The sequence below is a fragment of the Podarcis vaucheri genome, assembly GCF_965113315.1.
Source record: "Podarcis vaucheri genome assembly, chromosome: 7".
Taxonomy (NCBI): domain Eukaryota; kingdom Metazoa; phylum Chordata; class Lepidosauria; order Squamata; family Lacertidae; genus Podarcis; species Podarcis vaucheri.
Genome location: NC_138765.1, coordinates 62,412,269 through 62,428,915, shown reverse-complemented (window position 1 = coordinate 62,428,915; position 16,647 = coordinate 62,412,269). Strand labels below are relative to the sequence as shown.

Below are 16,647 nucleotides of genomic sequence, written 5' to 3'. Positions count from 1 at the left end.
CTGCTCGTACACTGTACTCTCTGGATGTTTTGGACTACAACTCCCATCGTGTGGTTGTTATGGGTGATGGGAGTTGTAGTCCAAAACATCTGTCCAAGTGAGGCCACTTACTTGATGCCCACCAAACCATGCTCCCTTCTACCACAGGAAAATTTCAGGTGATATGGAAAAGCTACTGCAGTTGCAGAAAGCAGATTACTGGGCCCAGAACACAAGACGTCACTCTCGATTCTTATTTACTTACAGCCGCGGGATGATGTTTCCAGCATACTGCACCAGTTCATAGAGATCCGTCACCTTCCTTCCCTTGGCAAACTCATCCGTCAGGTACACCTCCAGGTAGTGTAGCTCATCGGAGATTGCCATATCTTTTCCTTGCGGTTAAGGATTCAGACTAGAGCAGCAGGTAGGTAATGTGCTGTGTGGGTGGGTGTGTGACTACCCAGAAATACCAAGGGAAAATCAATAGCCCTTGAAGAGTTCAGAATTTAAAGCAGATGAAGGGGACAGCGGGAAGGAAGGCGCTGACATTTCAGAGGGCAAAAAGCTCAAGTCTTCAAGCAGAGATAGCTAGGCAAGAGGAAGAATGAAAGACTTTGAAATCCAATGGTTCCCAAAGTGAGTTGTACCAACCTTTGCAGGTGGTGGGATTACCTAGGAGACAAGGGAGTGGCAGGGAGTGCTGGAGATGTAAATAACTATTAGCTGGTATCAACTTCATCAATTTTGCTGAATTAATTCAACTCAATGGTTCAACTGGATTTTGAACAAATGTGCACGTAAATGTTATTATTTGGAATTTTATTATGTTCTTATTATCCCTAGTGAGTCGTGCAGACTGCTGTTCTGAATGCTTTTAATAGGGATAGGGGCACTGGGGTTGAGTTTGTGGAACCAAGGGGGCGGTGGCCTGAAAAAGTTTGGGAACCACTGCGCTAATCCACCCAACCCTGAGAAATGTAATAAATAATACAGTTCTGGATTCCCTGCATGGGAGCAAGGAGTTGGATCATACAATGAGCAAGAAAATCACTCCCATGGTTCTTCCATCTGCAGGTGTTGTTCCAAGTTCATTCCCTCCCTATCACCATCACCCCAAACAAGACTCAGCTAGCAGCAAGGGAAGTCTCAAGAGGATACAGAGCTCATAATAGCTCTTTGGGGAAAGCATTGAAGTCCGCAGCTCACCAAGCATGTTAGAAGCATGTTTCAGGGCATCCATTAGTTTGTTCTTGTCCTAACAAAACAAAAACATTTAAAAGTAAGATTATTGGTCACACATCTCATTTCCCAGTTAGTTCCCCGCCAGGCAGTGATTGCCTTTTATAACTTTCAGGAATATCCAGTGCTCTGGAGGTCAAGGAGCGACCTGCCAATTCACCCTTCCAGAACAACCTGAAATATATTTTTGATATGACGTCCAGGCCACTATTTTGAATAGGCATTCAAAGGCAGTTTTGCAGCAGTAAGATTATATCCAAAGATAAATAAAATTAAAACACAAAACACAAATAAAACAGCAGAAGCTGAAAAGACAATGTCAGAAATCAATGAATTGAGAAGAATAAGAAATGTAATTTTATGCTTAAAAATGGTTGGAGAGGCAGCCTTTGGGGAAGAATACTCCAGAGCAGCAGCCTGTGGTGTTCTGCATTGCCTTGAAGAGATGGGTCTCCTTGGCAGACCTTAGTAAGTGGTAGCTTCATAGGGGAGATGGCGCTCCTTAACAGACACTGGGCCAGATGTTGCTGTGCTGCAACACCCATCATCAACAACAGCTGGGTGAGGATAATGGGAGCTGCAGGCCAACAACATCTGAGGGGCCTGAGGTTGAAGAACTCTGGGCCCAAACTATTAAGGGAATCAAGCCCCACAGTTCTTACCAAACACCGCTTCATTTGGAAGGATTGGACCTTGACAGCTTGAATGGCTTCATCCAGGAGCTTCTCTTGCTCATCCTGAGGAGACTGCTGTGTAGTCGGCTAGGAAAAAGGGGTAAGGGAAACAGGTGATTACTTCCTAGCAAGACCATAGGAGCAGGAGCTGCTGGGTCGGAGTGATATTCCACCTAGTCCATCACCCCACTTCCCCCAACCAGAAACCAATCAGAACCCTTCAAGCCCTCCTTGTAGGCTTCTAGGAAGCTACCATTCTCCCCTGCTGTTGCTCCCCAGGAATTCATTTCCACTGGCGTGCAATCTTCGAGCAACGCAGGGTCCCTATACCTCTGCTGCCTGATGTACATGCTTTCATTTGCTTTATTGGGCTTCATTACTGTATGGTTGGGGATCCACCCTGCAACCTTGTAGTGAAGGGCAGGACTTCTTAAATAAGTAGGTCACATGGCTAAATACCGTTTATACGGTTCCATTCCACTTGGAACAACTCTCCTTTCATAATTGTAGCGGTTCAATCTCTTCTCATAGCTGTATATCATACTGTTGTAACCCCACCTAGAACCTTATGGAAAGGGGCGGGGGGGGATCTTTTAAGCCAGCAGCTGATCACCCTCTCCTCCCTAAATTCGTCTAATTCCCTTTTAAAATAATCTGAGTTTAGGGCCCATCTCCCAGCAACCATTTTCTTAAGTTAATTATCCATTGTGGGAGTAAGCGAATGGTGATTTCTTATGGGACCAACACTACTGGTGATCAGTAATAGAGAATGCTGCACTTAGCTGCCCAAGAGTAGGCAAAGACAACTAGACCCTAGGATCAGCAAGGACCTGGGACTGCAGATGTAAAAGTAGAAAGTCCATTCTGGCCATAGAGAAGCATACTCTCACCCCACCCACCGGCCAAAGAACTGAAGGCTGTGGGGCTGAACGTGCGGCCTTTGTTTGCGCTGTATTGGTGCAATCTGTTGTAAGCCACCTTGAGGATTCCTTGATTGAATGGCAAGATATAAGCACCTCACAGTAAGTAAATAAGGTCCTGCAGAGTGTCAACACATGGGATTTTCTTCCAAGGTAGCGCAAGAAAGTCTGGCCTAGAAAGGATTTCACATGTCTTGCAAAGTTTCCTTGTTTCCATTTAATGAAATGCCAATACAGCCAACTTTTACAATGATTTTATTTTTCTTGGTTACCACATTGAATGATTTACCAAAATTCCAGAGGAACTGTATTTATTTTAGTGTACAAAGCCAATTACGGTATCTTCCGAGTATATTATTTTGAATAATTGTACTCTGTGAAGTACATTTGCTTTTAGAAGTCCATGCTGTTATATTCTCCCCGCCCCCCGTATCTTTCAGTAATCTTAAAAAATATATTCTATAGCCATATGTATACTGACAGCTAACAATCATGACTCATTTCCCTCCTGTCTTGAAAACACGCCCAACACTCTTAGTTTATATTTTTAAAAGTGTATCATTTAAGACACATTTTCAGGACAACCTGACAATCTAAGTTTTCAAATATTGCAACGTAAAACATAAAACACAGTGGAGACCCAAACAGCAAGCTTGTGTCTACTTAAAAAGTAAAGAAAATTTAGTTCACTCACTCTCAGGTGAGTGAGTACAGGGCTGCAATCTGAATATTCTTGTATTCCTCAACTTTGGGTCCCAAGAGATTGTTAGACTACAACTCCCATCATCCTCAGCTAGCTTAGCCGATCACCAGAGATAATGGGAGTTATAGTCCAGCAACATCTGGGGACTTAGGGTTGAAGAACACTGTCTTCACCCAGCCTTCACCAAACTGGTACCCTTCTGCACAATTGTGCTGGCTGGAGCGGATGGGAGTTGGGAGTCCAAACCGGTGCCCTCCAGATGTTTTGGACTCCAACTCCCATCAGCCCCTGCTGGCATGGTCTAGCTACTCTATGTCAAGGCCTCTGAATGTCCCCATAAGCAAAAGTGTTTCTAGCCGACACCCAAAGACCATTAACCTGATTTGCTTTATTGTACTTTCATATTCTGGAAGCCCCCCTGGGAATTCTGGTGGTGGGGACAAGTATATATCCTTATAAATGAATTAACTACAGTGGTGCCTCGCAAGACGAAAATAATCCGTTCAGCTAGTCTCTTCGTCTAGCGGTTTTTTTGTCTTGCGAAGCAACCCTATTAGCGGCTTAGCGGATTAGCGCTATTAGCGGTTTAGCGGATTAGCGGCTATTAAAGGCTTAGCGGCTAAAAGGCTATTAGCGGCTTAGAAAAAAGGGGGGAGCGAAAACAAATTGGAACACTCGCAAGACGTTTTCGTCTTGCGAAGCAAGCCCATAGGGAAATTCGTCAAAACGGAAAACCCTTTCGTCTAGCGGGTTTTCCGTCTTGCGAGGCATTCGTCTTGCGGGGCACCACTGTATATAAATTACAATAGGCGCCAGTTGAATAGAAATGGGGAGGGTTCCAGAAACGAGGATGCCACCCATGTCACGTCTGATGGTGCAGGCACCAAGAGGAAGACCTCCAATGATGGTCATAACAGCCAGCAAGGCAAACAACCAAAAAGAATAAGCTGACAAATTAATCATCACTCTTGGTCCAGCTATTTCAACAAGCTCCTCGGGTGAAGATGATTTATCGCTGCTCTGATCTGAAGATTATTCATCCCTACTATTTTCAAACACACTCAGAGCTTTTAAGTTCCTCAGCTCAAGACTCAATAGTGTTCCTGACCTCCAACCATCTACCTCAATGCCAGCTTTTCCATGCAGCTGCACAGCTTTGTTAAGTATAATGCAGTCTTCCTCAAAGTGATACTCATCAGATGTTTTGGATTACAAATCCCATCAGCCCCAGCCAGTGCTTCCAAAAGGTGGGGATGGTGGGAGTTGTTGTCCAATAATCTCTGGAAGACTCCATGTTGGCTATCCCAACAGCAGAGGAAGAGGTCTCTTTGGGCTCAAAGAAGGCGCCTTTCCAACAAAAGAATGGTACGTAAGAAAGCTACCCAAATCTAGGAGTTCCTGTTTGCACAAACTTATGTAGGACTTATGGGGTTTTTTGCAATTAGCATATTATCAAACCTGGTTGTTGATTGAGGTAGCTTTTTCATTGCTCTGATAAGGTTAACAATTTAAAAATATCCAGATTTCACATTTGTTCCCCTCTTTTGTAATTTCTGTATCTGCATATGAAGAGGTTTCCATGTACACAAAGCACCCAATGTAAGAGCTGGGAACCTTTGGACCGCCAGATGTTGCCAGACCCCCATTTCCCATCAGCCCTACCCTAACCTCTCAGTATTTTAAGACACTGCAAGGCTCTGTACTTACTAGGACACTACTACATAGTGTGGGGCTTACTTCTGAGTAGGCTTCCACAGGATGGCAGCATTAGTCATGAAGGAAGCCACACCTGGGGCTATTTAATGCTTCCCCTTTCTGGGAAAAGTATTTGCCAGCTAAGCAGGACCTTTGCTGCTCCACATGAACTAGAGACTTCCTTAATTCAAATGGTCTTTTAATTTAGCAGTTTAAATTACTTTAGTTGTAGAGTGCAATTCTAAGCACACTTCTTGAAGATAATAAACCCCCATTGAGCTCAATAGTAAACATACTTAGGGTTGTGCTCAACTTTTTTTTTAAGTGTATATCATGGGGGGGTTAAAAAAAATATATGTTTTATATTGTACACTGTCCTGAACCTGAAACAAGAGCGGCATTAAAATGTTCAGTTATTATTGTTGCATTTTTAATATTGATATGCTTGTTACAGTTATACGTTCGTCCCATTTCAGAGCCAATCCCTTATAAAGCCATGGAGAAAAATGAACTTTACAGTACAAAGCACTGAGTGGCTGAAGACAGATGTGTAAGAGATTCTTAATAAGATCACCAGAATTCTCTTAATGAAAGGCATTAGTAAGAAGTTTGGCAGACATTCTCAATGCCTGAAGTGAAGGGGTCCAAAGAAATATTAACTGGAAAACTTCCACAACTGTGAGGCCACCACCAACAAGGTCTTCTGATCCTAACCAAATTCTCCAGTCAGTACACAAGCACATATCCAAGTCTTGGACTACAGGTAGTATCACAGGAGTGCAGGCAATCTTAAAGTAATTCATTCCCAGCCAATTTAGGGTGGCCTTCCCCAACAATGTGCCCTCCCATCAGTCCAGGTCAGCACAGCCGCGCTACCTGGGAATTACAGCCCAAAACATCTCGAGAGCAACAGCGGGGAACCTGCGCTACAACTCCCAAAGCCCTAGCAAGCATGCCCAGGGGCCAGGGATGAAGGAAGTTGTTCTTCAGCAACATCTGGAGGGTCAAAGGTCGCCCACACCTGTTCCAGATGTTGAGGGAAGGCAGGCTTGGGGGGCTTCAAGGTTAATACCAGCCCTTTTGAGTTGCACTGAAAAACACGCCTAATCACAGTCAGCACAACTAATCACAAAAAGTCATGTCGCGTGTTCAAACCTCCTGTCCCGTTCACTTTTAGCGCCCTGACAGCCTCCTTTGGCAGCAACAGAAGTTCCTCAAGCCGTCTTAAAGATGCAGCCCCACGGAAAGCACATTACAATAGTCGAGCTCTGCAGTTTCCTTTTGACTGCAATGCACCCAAAGAACACTTATCGACGGCTATATAAATAGAACCAATTAACTGATAAGGCTTAATAGAATTAAATGGGGGGGGGGATAACCAGCAGCAGCCAGGCCAACAGCCTTGCCCCATAGAAAGGACTGCAGAGGAGAAGGAGGCCTGAGCAGCCCCTCTTGCCAGGGCGACCCCCACCCACCCCCCTCTTTACCACCCCTTCTTTTTTTCTTACTCACCATAGTGGCGCGTCGCTCACTGCAACCCCCGCAGCGCTTGCAACAAACCCCCTCCTAGCTAGGCGCCTGCTCAGCCGCCCCCCCACTTCCCACCACTGTCATGTGACAAAGGAAACCCGCTCGGGACCCCGCCTCTTTTTCTTCTACTCTCGCTCCCCATTGGCCGAAAGCCGAAGGGGGAAAGACTCCCTTCCGCTGCAGTCATTGGCTCTCGGGAGCGGCAACGGACGCTCCGCTCCGCCAATAGGACCTCCACGCTCCTCGGGCTCGTCTTCCTGACTGATTAGGTGCCTCTTCACCAGCCCTTCCTCCTGGAGAGCGGTAATAGGATGGAACGGCGCTACGTCACGTTCCGGAGAAGGAAGGAAGGAAGGGAAGGGAAGGAGTGGGTTGAGGAGAGCCTCCGGCGAGTGACAGCAGAGGAGTGGGTGGAGCCAGGGCGGGAACGTTCGGAGAGGCAGCCGAGCGTTCGAAAGGGGCGCGGCAAGCGTGTCGCAACGTTCCCGGCAGGCTTTGAAGGTGTCGCGTCGTTCCATGCGCGCGCGGGAAAGGAAAGGAGACTCGTAGGCTGAGTTTAGCGGGCCGGGAATGGAGCGCGAAGTGATCCAGTGTTTGGCTTCCAAGCTGGGCGTCACTGCGCCCGGAGTTATCAGGTGAATTGGCGGAAAGGGATTTTATTTTATTGCATTCATTCATTGAATTTTTGCATTTGTTTATTTAAAGGCCTTTGGTATTTTTTTATCAGCTGTGGCCTCCTTGAAGTTAGAGGGATGTTTTAATCCTGCCTTAAAAAAAACTTTTAGATTTTTCTTTGTCCCCACCCCCCACCTCTTTTATGCCAGTTCTAACGTATCTGTTCGTTTACGTATTGTCGTTTTGAGTTACGGGGAGGAGGTGGCAGGGAGCGACCAATAAATTAACAATGATGGCTTATTTCTATCCCACCCTTCAAAGGGAGGCAAACAGACACACCGTTATTTAAAAGCAAAGAGAAAAGCAAAAATATTCTAAAACAAAACATTTCTGAAAACAGTTGCAATTAAAACATCGAAAAGCTGTTTGGGTTAAAAACTATCTTGCCTTTAATGACATCGGGGGTTCATAGAATGTATTTCTTTGTCTTTCCTTTAGTTAAGTCCTCTGGATCCTTTCCCAAATGTTCAGACCTGTATAAACCAGCTGCATTCAAATTGGCACAACACAAAAGTACTATTTTCATGATAACCTAAATGTTTCCCTAAACGCTATAAGGGCCCAGTTGCTGGATTGGACTGAAGGCTCTAGCCTTGTGCACGCTGTACTTTTAAAGCACATCCAAAGTGCTTGCTTTCCCTCAAAGGATTCTGGGTATTGTAGTTCCTTAAAGGCTACTGGGAACTGCAGCTTCATGAGGTGTTAACTACAGTGCCCTGGATCCTTTGCAGGAAAGCATGTGGTTTGAAAGTGCTTTAAAGGTATAGGATATATGCAGGTTCTGTTTGGCTGTCCCAGCTGTGAAAATGGAATTAAACATCTCTTCCCTTTGCTGCACCACAGGAAAGCTGAAGAGTATCTGCGCCTGTCTCAAGTGAAATGTGCCACCTTGCTGGCTCAGATGACTGCCACAAGCAAAGCCGTGATCTGCCTGGACTTGGCTGCTGCCTTCACAAAGAACCCCGTGGACAAAGTAATAAATGGCTATACGACCACCTCCCCACCCCAAGTGCTTTTTTCTTAAGCCATCTCTTTTGACTGCACATGGCAACTAGAAATCTTTGCTTCAAATGCAGGACAGGGCAGATATAGGGACGGGCTGTGTAGTTCAGTGGCTGGAGCATCCAGAAGGACCCAGGTTCAAGCCCCAGCATCTTCAAATAGAATGCCTCTTATCTGAAACATTGGGAAGCCACTGCCAGTCATTGTACACAATACTCAGCTTAGATGAGGTGCATTGCAGATCATAAAAATGGCAGTGAACTGTGCTTGTAGCCTCCTGGTTCTGTTCTTCCCTTCACAGCACCAGTCCTTTAGGATTATCTTTCTCAGGAGGAAGGGAATTAAGATAAGCCAGTGTCGACCATGGTGGGCCTGGGGGCAGCAGCCTTTGCCTTCCAGCATCCCAGGTGCTGGCACCCTGCTTGCCTGCAGGTTTAGATGGGTTTTAACAGGATATCGGACAAGTTGGTAGGAAACAAATCCATCAATGGCTATTGGACAAGATAGTGAATAGAATGCATCTTGGTACTTCAACTCCCATCAGCCTTAGCTGACATAATCAATTAAGAACATAAGAATAGCCTGCCAGATCACCTAGTCCAGCATCCTTCTCTCATAGTAGCCAACCAGGTGCCTATGGGAAGCCTGAAAGCAGAACTCAAGCAAAACACCACCCTCCCTTCCCGTGGTTTCCAAAACTGGCATTCAGAAGCATTGCTGCCTCTGACTGTGGAGACAGATCATAGCCTTCGTGGCTAGTAGCCATTGACATAGCCTTCTCCATGATACGTGTTGCTGGGGGGCAAGCTGTTAGGGGGGGGTGTGGGAGAGCTGCTGCCCTCACATCTTACTTGGGGGCTTCTCATGAGCATCTGGTTGGCTGCTTTGAGTAACAGGGCTGGACTAGGTGGATCTTTTTTGCTCTCATCCAGCTGGGCTCTTATGTTCTTACTGCTTTGGACAGTTAAGCCCCTTGTTATTCTAGCTTCAAGGCTTTCCAGATGCTTGGATGCTATAAGACACACAGACGCATCAGGGTGGCTCTGTGTTGAACCCACCTGCACGATGAAATCTGTACACGTGGCATTCTCACTCTTAACACTAGAATTGCCCATCTACATTGCAAGTCTGATGCACCAATGTCAGACTTGCAATCAAGTCAGCTGTGGGAAGGATCCCATGCTTGTAACAAGAGCAGAAAACTCAACAGAAGTTAGTTTCTTGTGTAACACACTACATATATCTTTGCAAGACCACCTTCTGTTAAGCTGGTCGCATAGAAGAGATCCTTATTTACCCCAGGCGACTAGGTAAGAGGCTGTTGCTTGCAAGGAGAAATTTTCTCATGGTTTTCTGTGCTTTTCTTCCCTCTCAAGGCTTATTTAGTGAAACTGTCTGGCATGAACAAGACTACTTACCAGAGCTGCTTGAGGTCCTTTGAGAGCCTCCTGGGTGTGAACTCCAGCCTTGGCATCCGAGATCTGGCTGTTCAGTTTTGCTGCCTGGAGGCAGTGAATATGGCCTCAAAAATATTGCAAAGGTAGGGAATTTTTAAGGAGACCATGCTGCCCAAGCTTTTACCCTTGCTTTTAGGAAAGGTCAGTGGGGCCGGTAACAAAACATTCTGGTTTGTAGTACAGGCAACTCTCAATTTACACTGGGGTTACTTTCCAAGGCATCACACATTTACGTGAAATCACGTGTATTTGAAACACCATTGAGAAGCCTGCAAGTCCCTTTTTGTGACACTTTCAGGTCACTTCCGGGTTTGGCACAATGTGTTTGTGTGCAGTCACGCACATATCAGATGTGCCTAAAACAATCGCTGCCTATCTTCCTGTTCAGAGTTCTAGCCGGTGAGGATACTCTGTATGGATGGTGCTGTTTGGCTGCATCAATTTGCTTTCTGAGAGCTTCACTCCCTTCTGGGCAACCTCTGTTAGTGTCATGACAAAACAGCTGCAGTTTCAGAAAGTGGCTTTGCTCTTTCAGGTATGAATCCAGCCTGCCAGAAGCTCAGAAGATGGATCTCGATTTGTCCAAGTCCTTATTCACCACCACAGCATTGTTTACAGCTTGCAGGTAAAGTTTGGCCAGGTTCCATTTTGTATTTGGGGTGGGGTTGGTACTAAGAAGTTCTCCTTGTGTTCGTTCTGCTCAGGTGATGGGCAGGTGGGGATAGCAACTAGGATTCTGCACCAGGAAGAAATGCAGAGATCGTTTAGGACAGAAATTAGCAGCCTTTTTGCCCCAGAGGGCCACACGCAGCAGGGAGTAGGCACTCAAGGGCCACATGCTCATGGCTGGGGCCTGAGATGATAGTAAATGGACCCATTCATAGAAGCTTAAGATTGCAGAATTGGAAGGGCTCCAACGGTCACCTAGTCCACCCCCTGCAACACAAGATTTCACTCTCACTCACACACACACACATTCCCCATCACAATCATGTTGTCCCCAGCCTGCCCAACAGCTCATGGACAGAGGGGAGTGCAGTTCAATTTAGAAGACAGTACACAAGGATTAGGGACGTGGGTGGCACTGTGGGTTAAACCACAGAGCCTAGGACTTGCCAATCAAAAGGTTGGCGGTTCGAATCCCCGTGACGGGGTGAGCTCCCATTGCTCGGTCCCTGCTCCTGCCAACCTAGCAGTTCGAAAGCACGTCAAAGTGCAAGAAGATAAATAGGTACTGCTCCGGCAGGAAGGTAAACGGTGTTTCCGTGTGCTGCTCTGGTTCACCAGAAGCAGCTTAGTCATGCTGGCCACATGACCCGGAAGCTGTCTGGACAAACGCCGGCTCCCTCAGCCAATAAAGTGAGATGAGTGCCATAACCCCAGAGTCGGTCACGACTGGACCTAATGGTCAGGGGTCCCTTTACCCTTTACCTTTACACAAGGATTGCCCTCCCTAGGATTGTCCTTTCCATCATAATTGCACTTCAAGGAACTCCAGATGTAGATGAACTAAAGCACCCACTGTACCTGGCTGTGGGTCATGTTTGCTGGGGCTTATGGGAGTTGTAGTTCAGCAGGATCTTTAGGGCACCATTTTTGGCCACCTCTGCATTTTCTAGATGTCCGGCTTCCTGCAGGCAACTCTTACTTGCTACAGGCAAATGACTGTTTACAATCGGAGCGAAGAGTATGGTGAAATATTTGGTTGGATGATCCTTTTGAAAATCAGCCTGCCTCTTCTTGCAGGTGTTTGAAACTTAAAGTGGATAAGAACAAAATGGTAGCTGCGTCTGGGGTGAAGAAAACCATATTTGACCGTCTCCACGGCCAGCTAGAGAAGATAAGCCAGCAAATGGGCCGTACGTATTTCTTATTCATCCATTGTAGCCTCAGTCCTCTCTCCAGCATGTGCAGGTGATAATTTTTACCCATGATCTGAAACAAGAGGTGGGGAGTCTGTGAAGCTGCTGAATGCCACCTCCCATCACCCCTGAAAATTGGCTGAATGATGGTAACAACTTCCCGCCCTGGTCTAGAAGTCCAGATTTAACATAAACCACACTGAGGAGGTTGTTCTCTTTTCTTCCAAAGGTGAAAGTGTTCCATTGGCCACGGAGGCCTCCAAACCTCAAGATACCTTGCTGGAAGGCCTTGGCAAGAATGCTGGTAGGTGAAACTTGACTCGCTCGCCTACTGCTTCTGCAAAACAGGGTCCTTTGTTGGAAACTTGGGAGCCAGGCTGTAAGAGCAGCTTCAGTGATAGGAAAGTGTTCTCATCTGTGTTAGATGAACCAGTTTGGGGCGTCCAGGGTTGGTAAAAGTGAAAGAGTCATCTTGCTGTTTTTATAGTGATATTTAGAGCAATGTTTTGTTGTTTTTATTAGTCGCTTTCTAAACAACCAATGTGCGGTAAAGATAGTTAAAAACACAAAAACAGCCAATACATGCTGAGCCCCTGCCTTTGAGTTAATGTCTGCAGCAGGAAACAGGTTCCTCCAGTGATGGACGTGTTTTGCTTTCAAGTCAGACATAACTGTGTTTCTTAAGCAATTGTGCAAAGCCACATTCCAGGCCTGGAAGATTGGGTCCACGTTTTGCCTAAGGCAACCAGATGTGGGAACCTGGCAAAAGCTAAACTGGTCATGATTCGGGCAGTGCCTGGATGGGCTCCATTTTGAATTCTGAAACAGCAGGCAGGATATAAATAAGAGTAAAATAAAAAGGGAAGACAAGGACACACTAGTCATCTTGATTCTCCGCAAACATTAGAAATGGGAATTAATCAAGAGAACTCTCTGCCACATGTATTGCTCCCTTTATTTCCAGTGTTGTGCCATTGCTTATCTAGCTAAAGCATTTGCTATCTATCCACAAGAGGGAGGTGTCTGCAAGCTCAAAGGAGCCCCAAGACATATAGCAGAAGTGGTGCTAATACTTGTCCTCCGTGTTAAATAAGATTGACTGGCCTCCGTGCTGTGGAGCCCTCATCCAACGGAGATTCATCAAGCATTTTCCCTTATGAATTTCCAGCATCTATTGAAGGCCTTTATTCATGCCAGCAGGCCTATGCAGCTGTCTGAAAGGTCCCTTGAGCAGCCAGACCTTTTAATGATTGTTTTGCATTTCTTTTATTACTATTTTAATATGGTTGCACACTGCCCCGGTGCTTTGCAAGAAGGCGGAATTATAAATACTTTCATACGTAAATATATCTTGGGGGGGGGGGGCTTGATGACTGAGAGGGTGGAGCAAGTCCTTAACCAGCTAGAAGTATACTTGATTTGGGTTCTTCCAGACTACTTGTTGTACAAGCATCTTCTCCAAAGTCTTGTCTCTCTTTTCCACCCCACGACAGCAAATGAAATGGAAGCAGAGGCCCCTCGCAAGCGTCCGAAAATTGAAACGGAGGCAAAAGAAGAGTATGAAGAATGGAAGAGGAGAATTTTGGAAAGCGCAGCTAAATCACAAAGGGACAGTGTTTGACCTGAGCAGGCAGCTCTGATGGGATTTTTAGAATCAATGGTATTTTTAGGCCAGCAACCTTCGTGATGGTTTTTCTAGGCACTGGTTTGAGCGCGCACACTTCCCAGCTGGGTGTCGTAGCGCAAAACATGGATTGTGGGAATTGGCCTTTGCTTCCTGCTTCCTCCCTTGGAGGCTTCTGGGATGAGTGCAGAAAGCCCGCCCTACTGATTGGTTCTCCTTGGTCAGGAGGGCTACACTACTGAAATGGCCCTCAAAATGTGTGGGCTCTTTATTTTGCTGTTAAGGGCCTCTGTGAACTCCACATTATATTGTTCTGTGAAGCTTGGAACTGTTTTTTGCAGTGAGAAAGAACTTCTGTGCCACAGGTCAGATTATTGGAGGTGGAGGGAACCTTGCATGTCATGGCAAATTCTGGATTTGGCAATCCAGGCATCTCAGCCATAACCATGCTTGCTCAGGTGTAAACCATTATTTGCAATGGAGGTTGCTTCCATGGAAGACACTTCAAATCAGGGTGCAAAGATTTGGTATCTGAATATGCCTGCTGCCAACTCATTCCCACTTCCAAAATGTTTTTAGACAACACAATTTTTAACTCCGCATTTTAACTCTGTCTCTCAGGTTTATTTTTATTGTGGCTTTGTGTAAGACATTACTCCCTTGCAGCAACATCAATAAATACTTTTATTTCTATATTTTTTCTTCTTCTCCTTTTTAGTCTTGTTTTACAAATGACAGAGATCAATATATAAATCAGACTTAGTGTTGTTTCCCTATCTTACTGCCAGTCAACCGCATTCCAAATTATCATATGCATGCAGAACTCGTCATTGATGAATCCCCTGTGTGGAAGTATAAAATATGCATGCCTGAGGCTGCTGAAGGAAGTGTAAAAAAAGGAAACCCGCCCTACTGAGAATAGCCAGTTGGTAGTGTAGTGGTTTAGCATGTTGAATGACAGTTTCTCCAGTTTGCAAACAGGCCCCAAAAGGTGGATCCCTAATATATCCTGCCTTCCCCACAAAGTGAGACTGCACCTCCCTCCTTAGGTGTCTTGTAATAAGTCGATAGTAACAACTGATGTTATGGATCACAGCAAACATTTGTGTGGATCACCACAGGCAATGGGGCTTAAACAGGATGTAATTTGTAATTATTGATTTGCAGTGGGTCTATCTGCAAGAATTTCCAACTAAGTAAACGTAAAGAAAAAGAATTAATTTGCTGTGATAGCTGGTTGGTTTTTTCAATTGCTCATCGCATCCTCACCGAAAGAGAAGTGTTACTTGGTTGCCTTTTGAGTGCCTGCTGGCTGATTTTAAGAATTTGGAGATCAGCTTCTTGATCTGCAGGAACTTTGATGAACATTCAGACTTGTCTGTGTAAGTTGTCCCACTGTGAGGCTCGTGTGATGCTTAAGGTAAGTGGTGCTGCCCTCATAGCCACTGTTTTTACACCTGGCTCAGGTGAAGGGACCTCAGTATTATTGTAAAATAGAAAGTAAATCCCGCAAGCCTGAAACATCTCTACCCTTCATCCTGAATTAATATAATTATTTATTGCAACCGGCAGTGGCGACAAAGAGGAAGGAGGCAAATGAGATCAAAAAGCAGCAGCAGCAGGGGAAGCAAAAGTGTCCAGTGGGAAACAAATGTTTGGGAAGATATACAATTTGTTTCGTCGCACCCACCCAATGTACTAACTTGAAAGCAAACCGGCTGAAATCAGCTGTAAGCAAGGACATGCTGTGTTGCTTTGTTATAGCATACACCTCACAGTTCTCAAACTACTCAAAGGAAACCAGTCCCACTCAGATAGGGTCACTGCTAAGCACTAAGATATAATTAGAGAAATGAAGGCATTATGAGGCAAGACTCACGGTCACTGTCCCCCCTCCACAACAGAACCCATTTCCTCCTTGTATAGCAAGTCCCGCTCTATCCTATTAGGGCTCAGAGGCAGAAACCTCAGCACACTTGTGGCTATGGGATAATGGAAGAGGAGGAAATGCATCCTAATTGTCAAAACGGGTGAGGGTGGGCCAATGGCTAAAAACCAGAGTCCTTCCATTTTCGGTCTTCTACAACAGGTTATGCAGGATTCTCAGTCATGCTCGGGAACCTCCTCAGCCTGTTGGCAGCGGCCACCACGTAGAAATGCTTCTGCAAAAGAAAACAAACAACACTGGGATGTTAAGAGTGACAGGATTGGGTGTCGTGTCGCACAGGAAGGAGCTGGAGCTGGAAATTGTTTGAATCTTGCTTCATCGTATCGACACTACTGGATCAGGCCAATGGCCCATCTAGCCCAGGATGCAAGCGCAAGAGCCTTCTCCCCACCTGCGATTCTCGGCAACTCTCACTCAGAGGCGTATTGCCTCTTGACGGGGAGGGTCTCACATGCATATGTCCTCTTTCGGCTCACGGGGTCCTTTTGGACAGCTTCCTTCTCATCTAGCCTGCTGGGTATCCTTTTTCTGCCCAGTTGCCAGCATGCCCAATGCCTGGAGGTACCCTGCTGTTAATTGCAACCATTTGGGGCATGTCAAGGCGTTGACAGGCTCAAAGAACAAAGCAGCAGCTGCCTCTGGTCTTTGTCACGCAGACAATGCAGAGCGATACCTGAACCCTCCTGGGGAGGCGGGACATGGAATTCTTAATATCTTCGTGGAGCAAACGCCTTTTTGCAGTCACTGCCTTTCTTGTGGTTACTCCTCCAGCACTGCAACCAAGACAGCTCAGATTCCGAAGAACAGCACTGGCCATGCGGGAGATGTCAGATTCAAAGGACTGGGAACAGAGGGAGTTCCCTTATACCAAGCATAGGCAAACTCGGTCCTCCATATGTATTTTTGAGACTACAATTCCCATCATCCCTGGCCACTGGTCCTGTTAGCTAGGGGTGATGGGAGTTGTAGTCCCAAAACACCTGGAGGGTCGAGTTTGCCTATGCCTGCCTTACACTGAGTCAGGCTCTTGGTGCATCTAGCTCAGTGCTGTCTACACTGACCAGCAGCAGATTCCAGGCAGGGTACTCTCCCAGGCCCACCTGGAGATGCTGGGGATTGAACCTAGAACCTCCTGCATGCACAGCAAATGTTCTGTCGGGAAATCTCATAAGAATGTAAGAAAACTGCTGGATTAATCCTCTGTTGTGTTTAGCACAGTGGCCAAGCAGATGTGTTTTGGAAGCCCACAAATGGTGGGCTGGAAGGCAACAGCCATCTCCTGCAGCTGATACTCAGAAGCACACTGACTGCATAAATGCACCATTGTTGCATCAAT

General features: G+C 46.0%; 3 protein-coding genes across 9 annotated transcripts in view; 1 reads left to right on the top strand and 2 right to left on the bottom strand.

Annotated features, from left to right (window-relative positions):
• The window catches only part of VPS35 (VPS35 retromer complex component), a 28,016-nt gene extending 21,175 nt beyond the window's left edge, over positions 1–6,841 (bottom strand). The window contains exons 1-4 of the mRNA XM_082232909.1: positions 6,726–6,841; positions 1,884–1,982; positions 1,141–1,237; positions 245–368 (exon numbers count right to left, since the gene is read on the bottom strand). Coding sequence (XP_082089035.1) covers positions 245–368; positions 1,141–1,237; positions 1,884–1,982; positions 6,726–6,728 — 323 coding nt within the window. The 5' untranslated portion in view covers positions 6,729–6,841. The remainder of the gene's footprint in view (positions 1–244; positions 369–1,140; positions 1,238–1,883; positions 1,983–6,725) is intronic.
• Positions 6,842–7,163: 322 nt separating this feature from the next.
• ORC6 (origin recognition complex subunit 6) lies at positions 7,164–14,056 on the top strand. Its single transcript, XM_082233023.1, has 7 exons — positions 7,164–7,378; positions 8,262–8,391; positions 9,797–9,960; positions 10,413–10,502; positions 11,624–11,736; positions 11,969–12,043; positions 13,233–14,056. Exons 1-7 carry the CDS (start codon positions 7,314–7,316, stop codon positions 13,358–13,360), a joined length of 765 nt encoding a protein of 254 aa, XP_082089149.1. The 5' UTR covers positions 7,164–7,313; the 3' UTR covers positions 13,361–14,056.
• An 845-nt stretch (positions 14,057–14,901) lies between these two features.
• The window catches only part of MYLK3 (myosin light chain kinase 3), a 29,428-nt gene continuing 27,682 nt past the window's right edge, over positions 14,902–16,647 (bottom strand). For all 7 annotated transcript variants that reach the window (XM_082232901.1, XM_082232903.1, XM_082232905.1 and 4 more), the window contains one exon: positions 14,902–15,525. In XM_082232901.1, the coding sequence (XP_082089027.1) occupies positions 15,454–15,525 (72 nt within the window). In that variant the 3' untranslated portion in view covers positions 14,902–15,453. The remainder of the gene's footprint in view (positions 15,526–16,647) is intronic.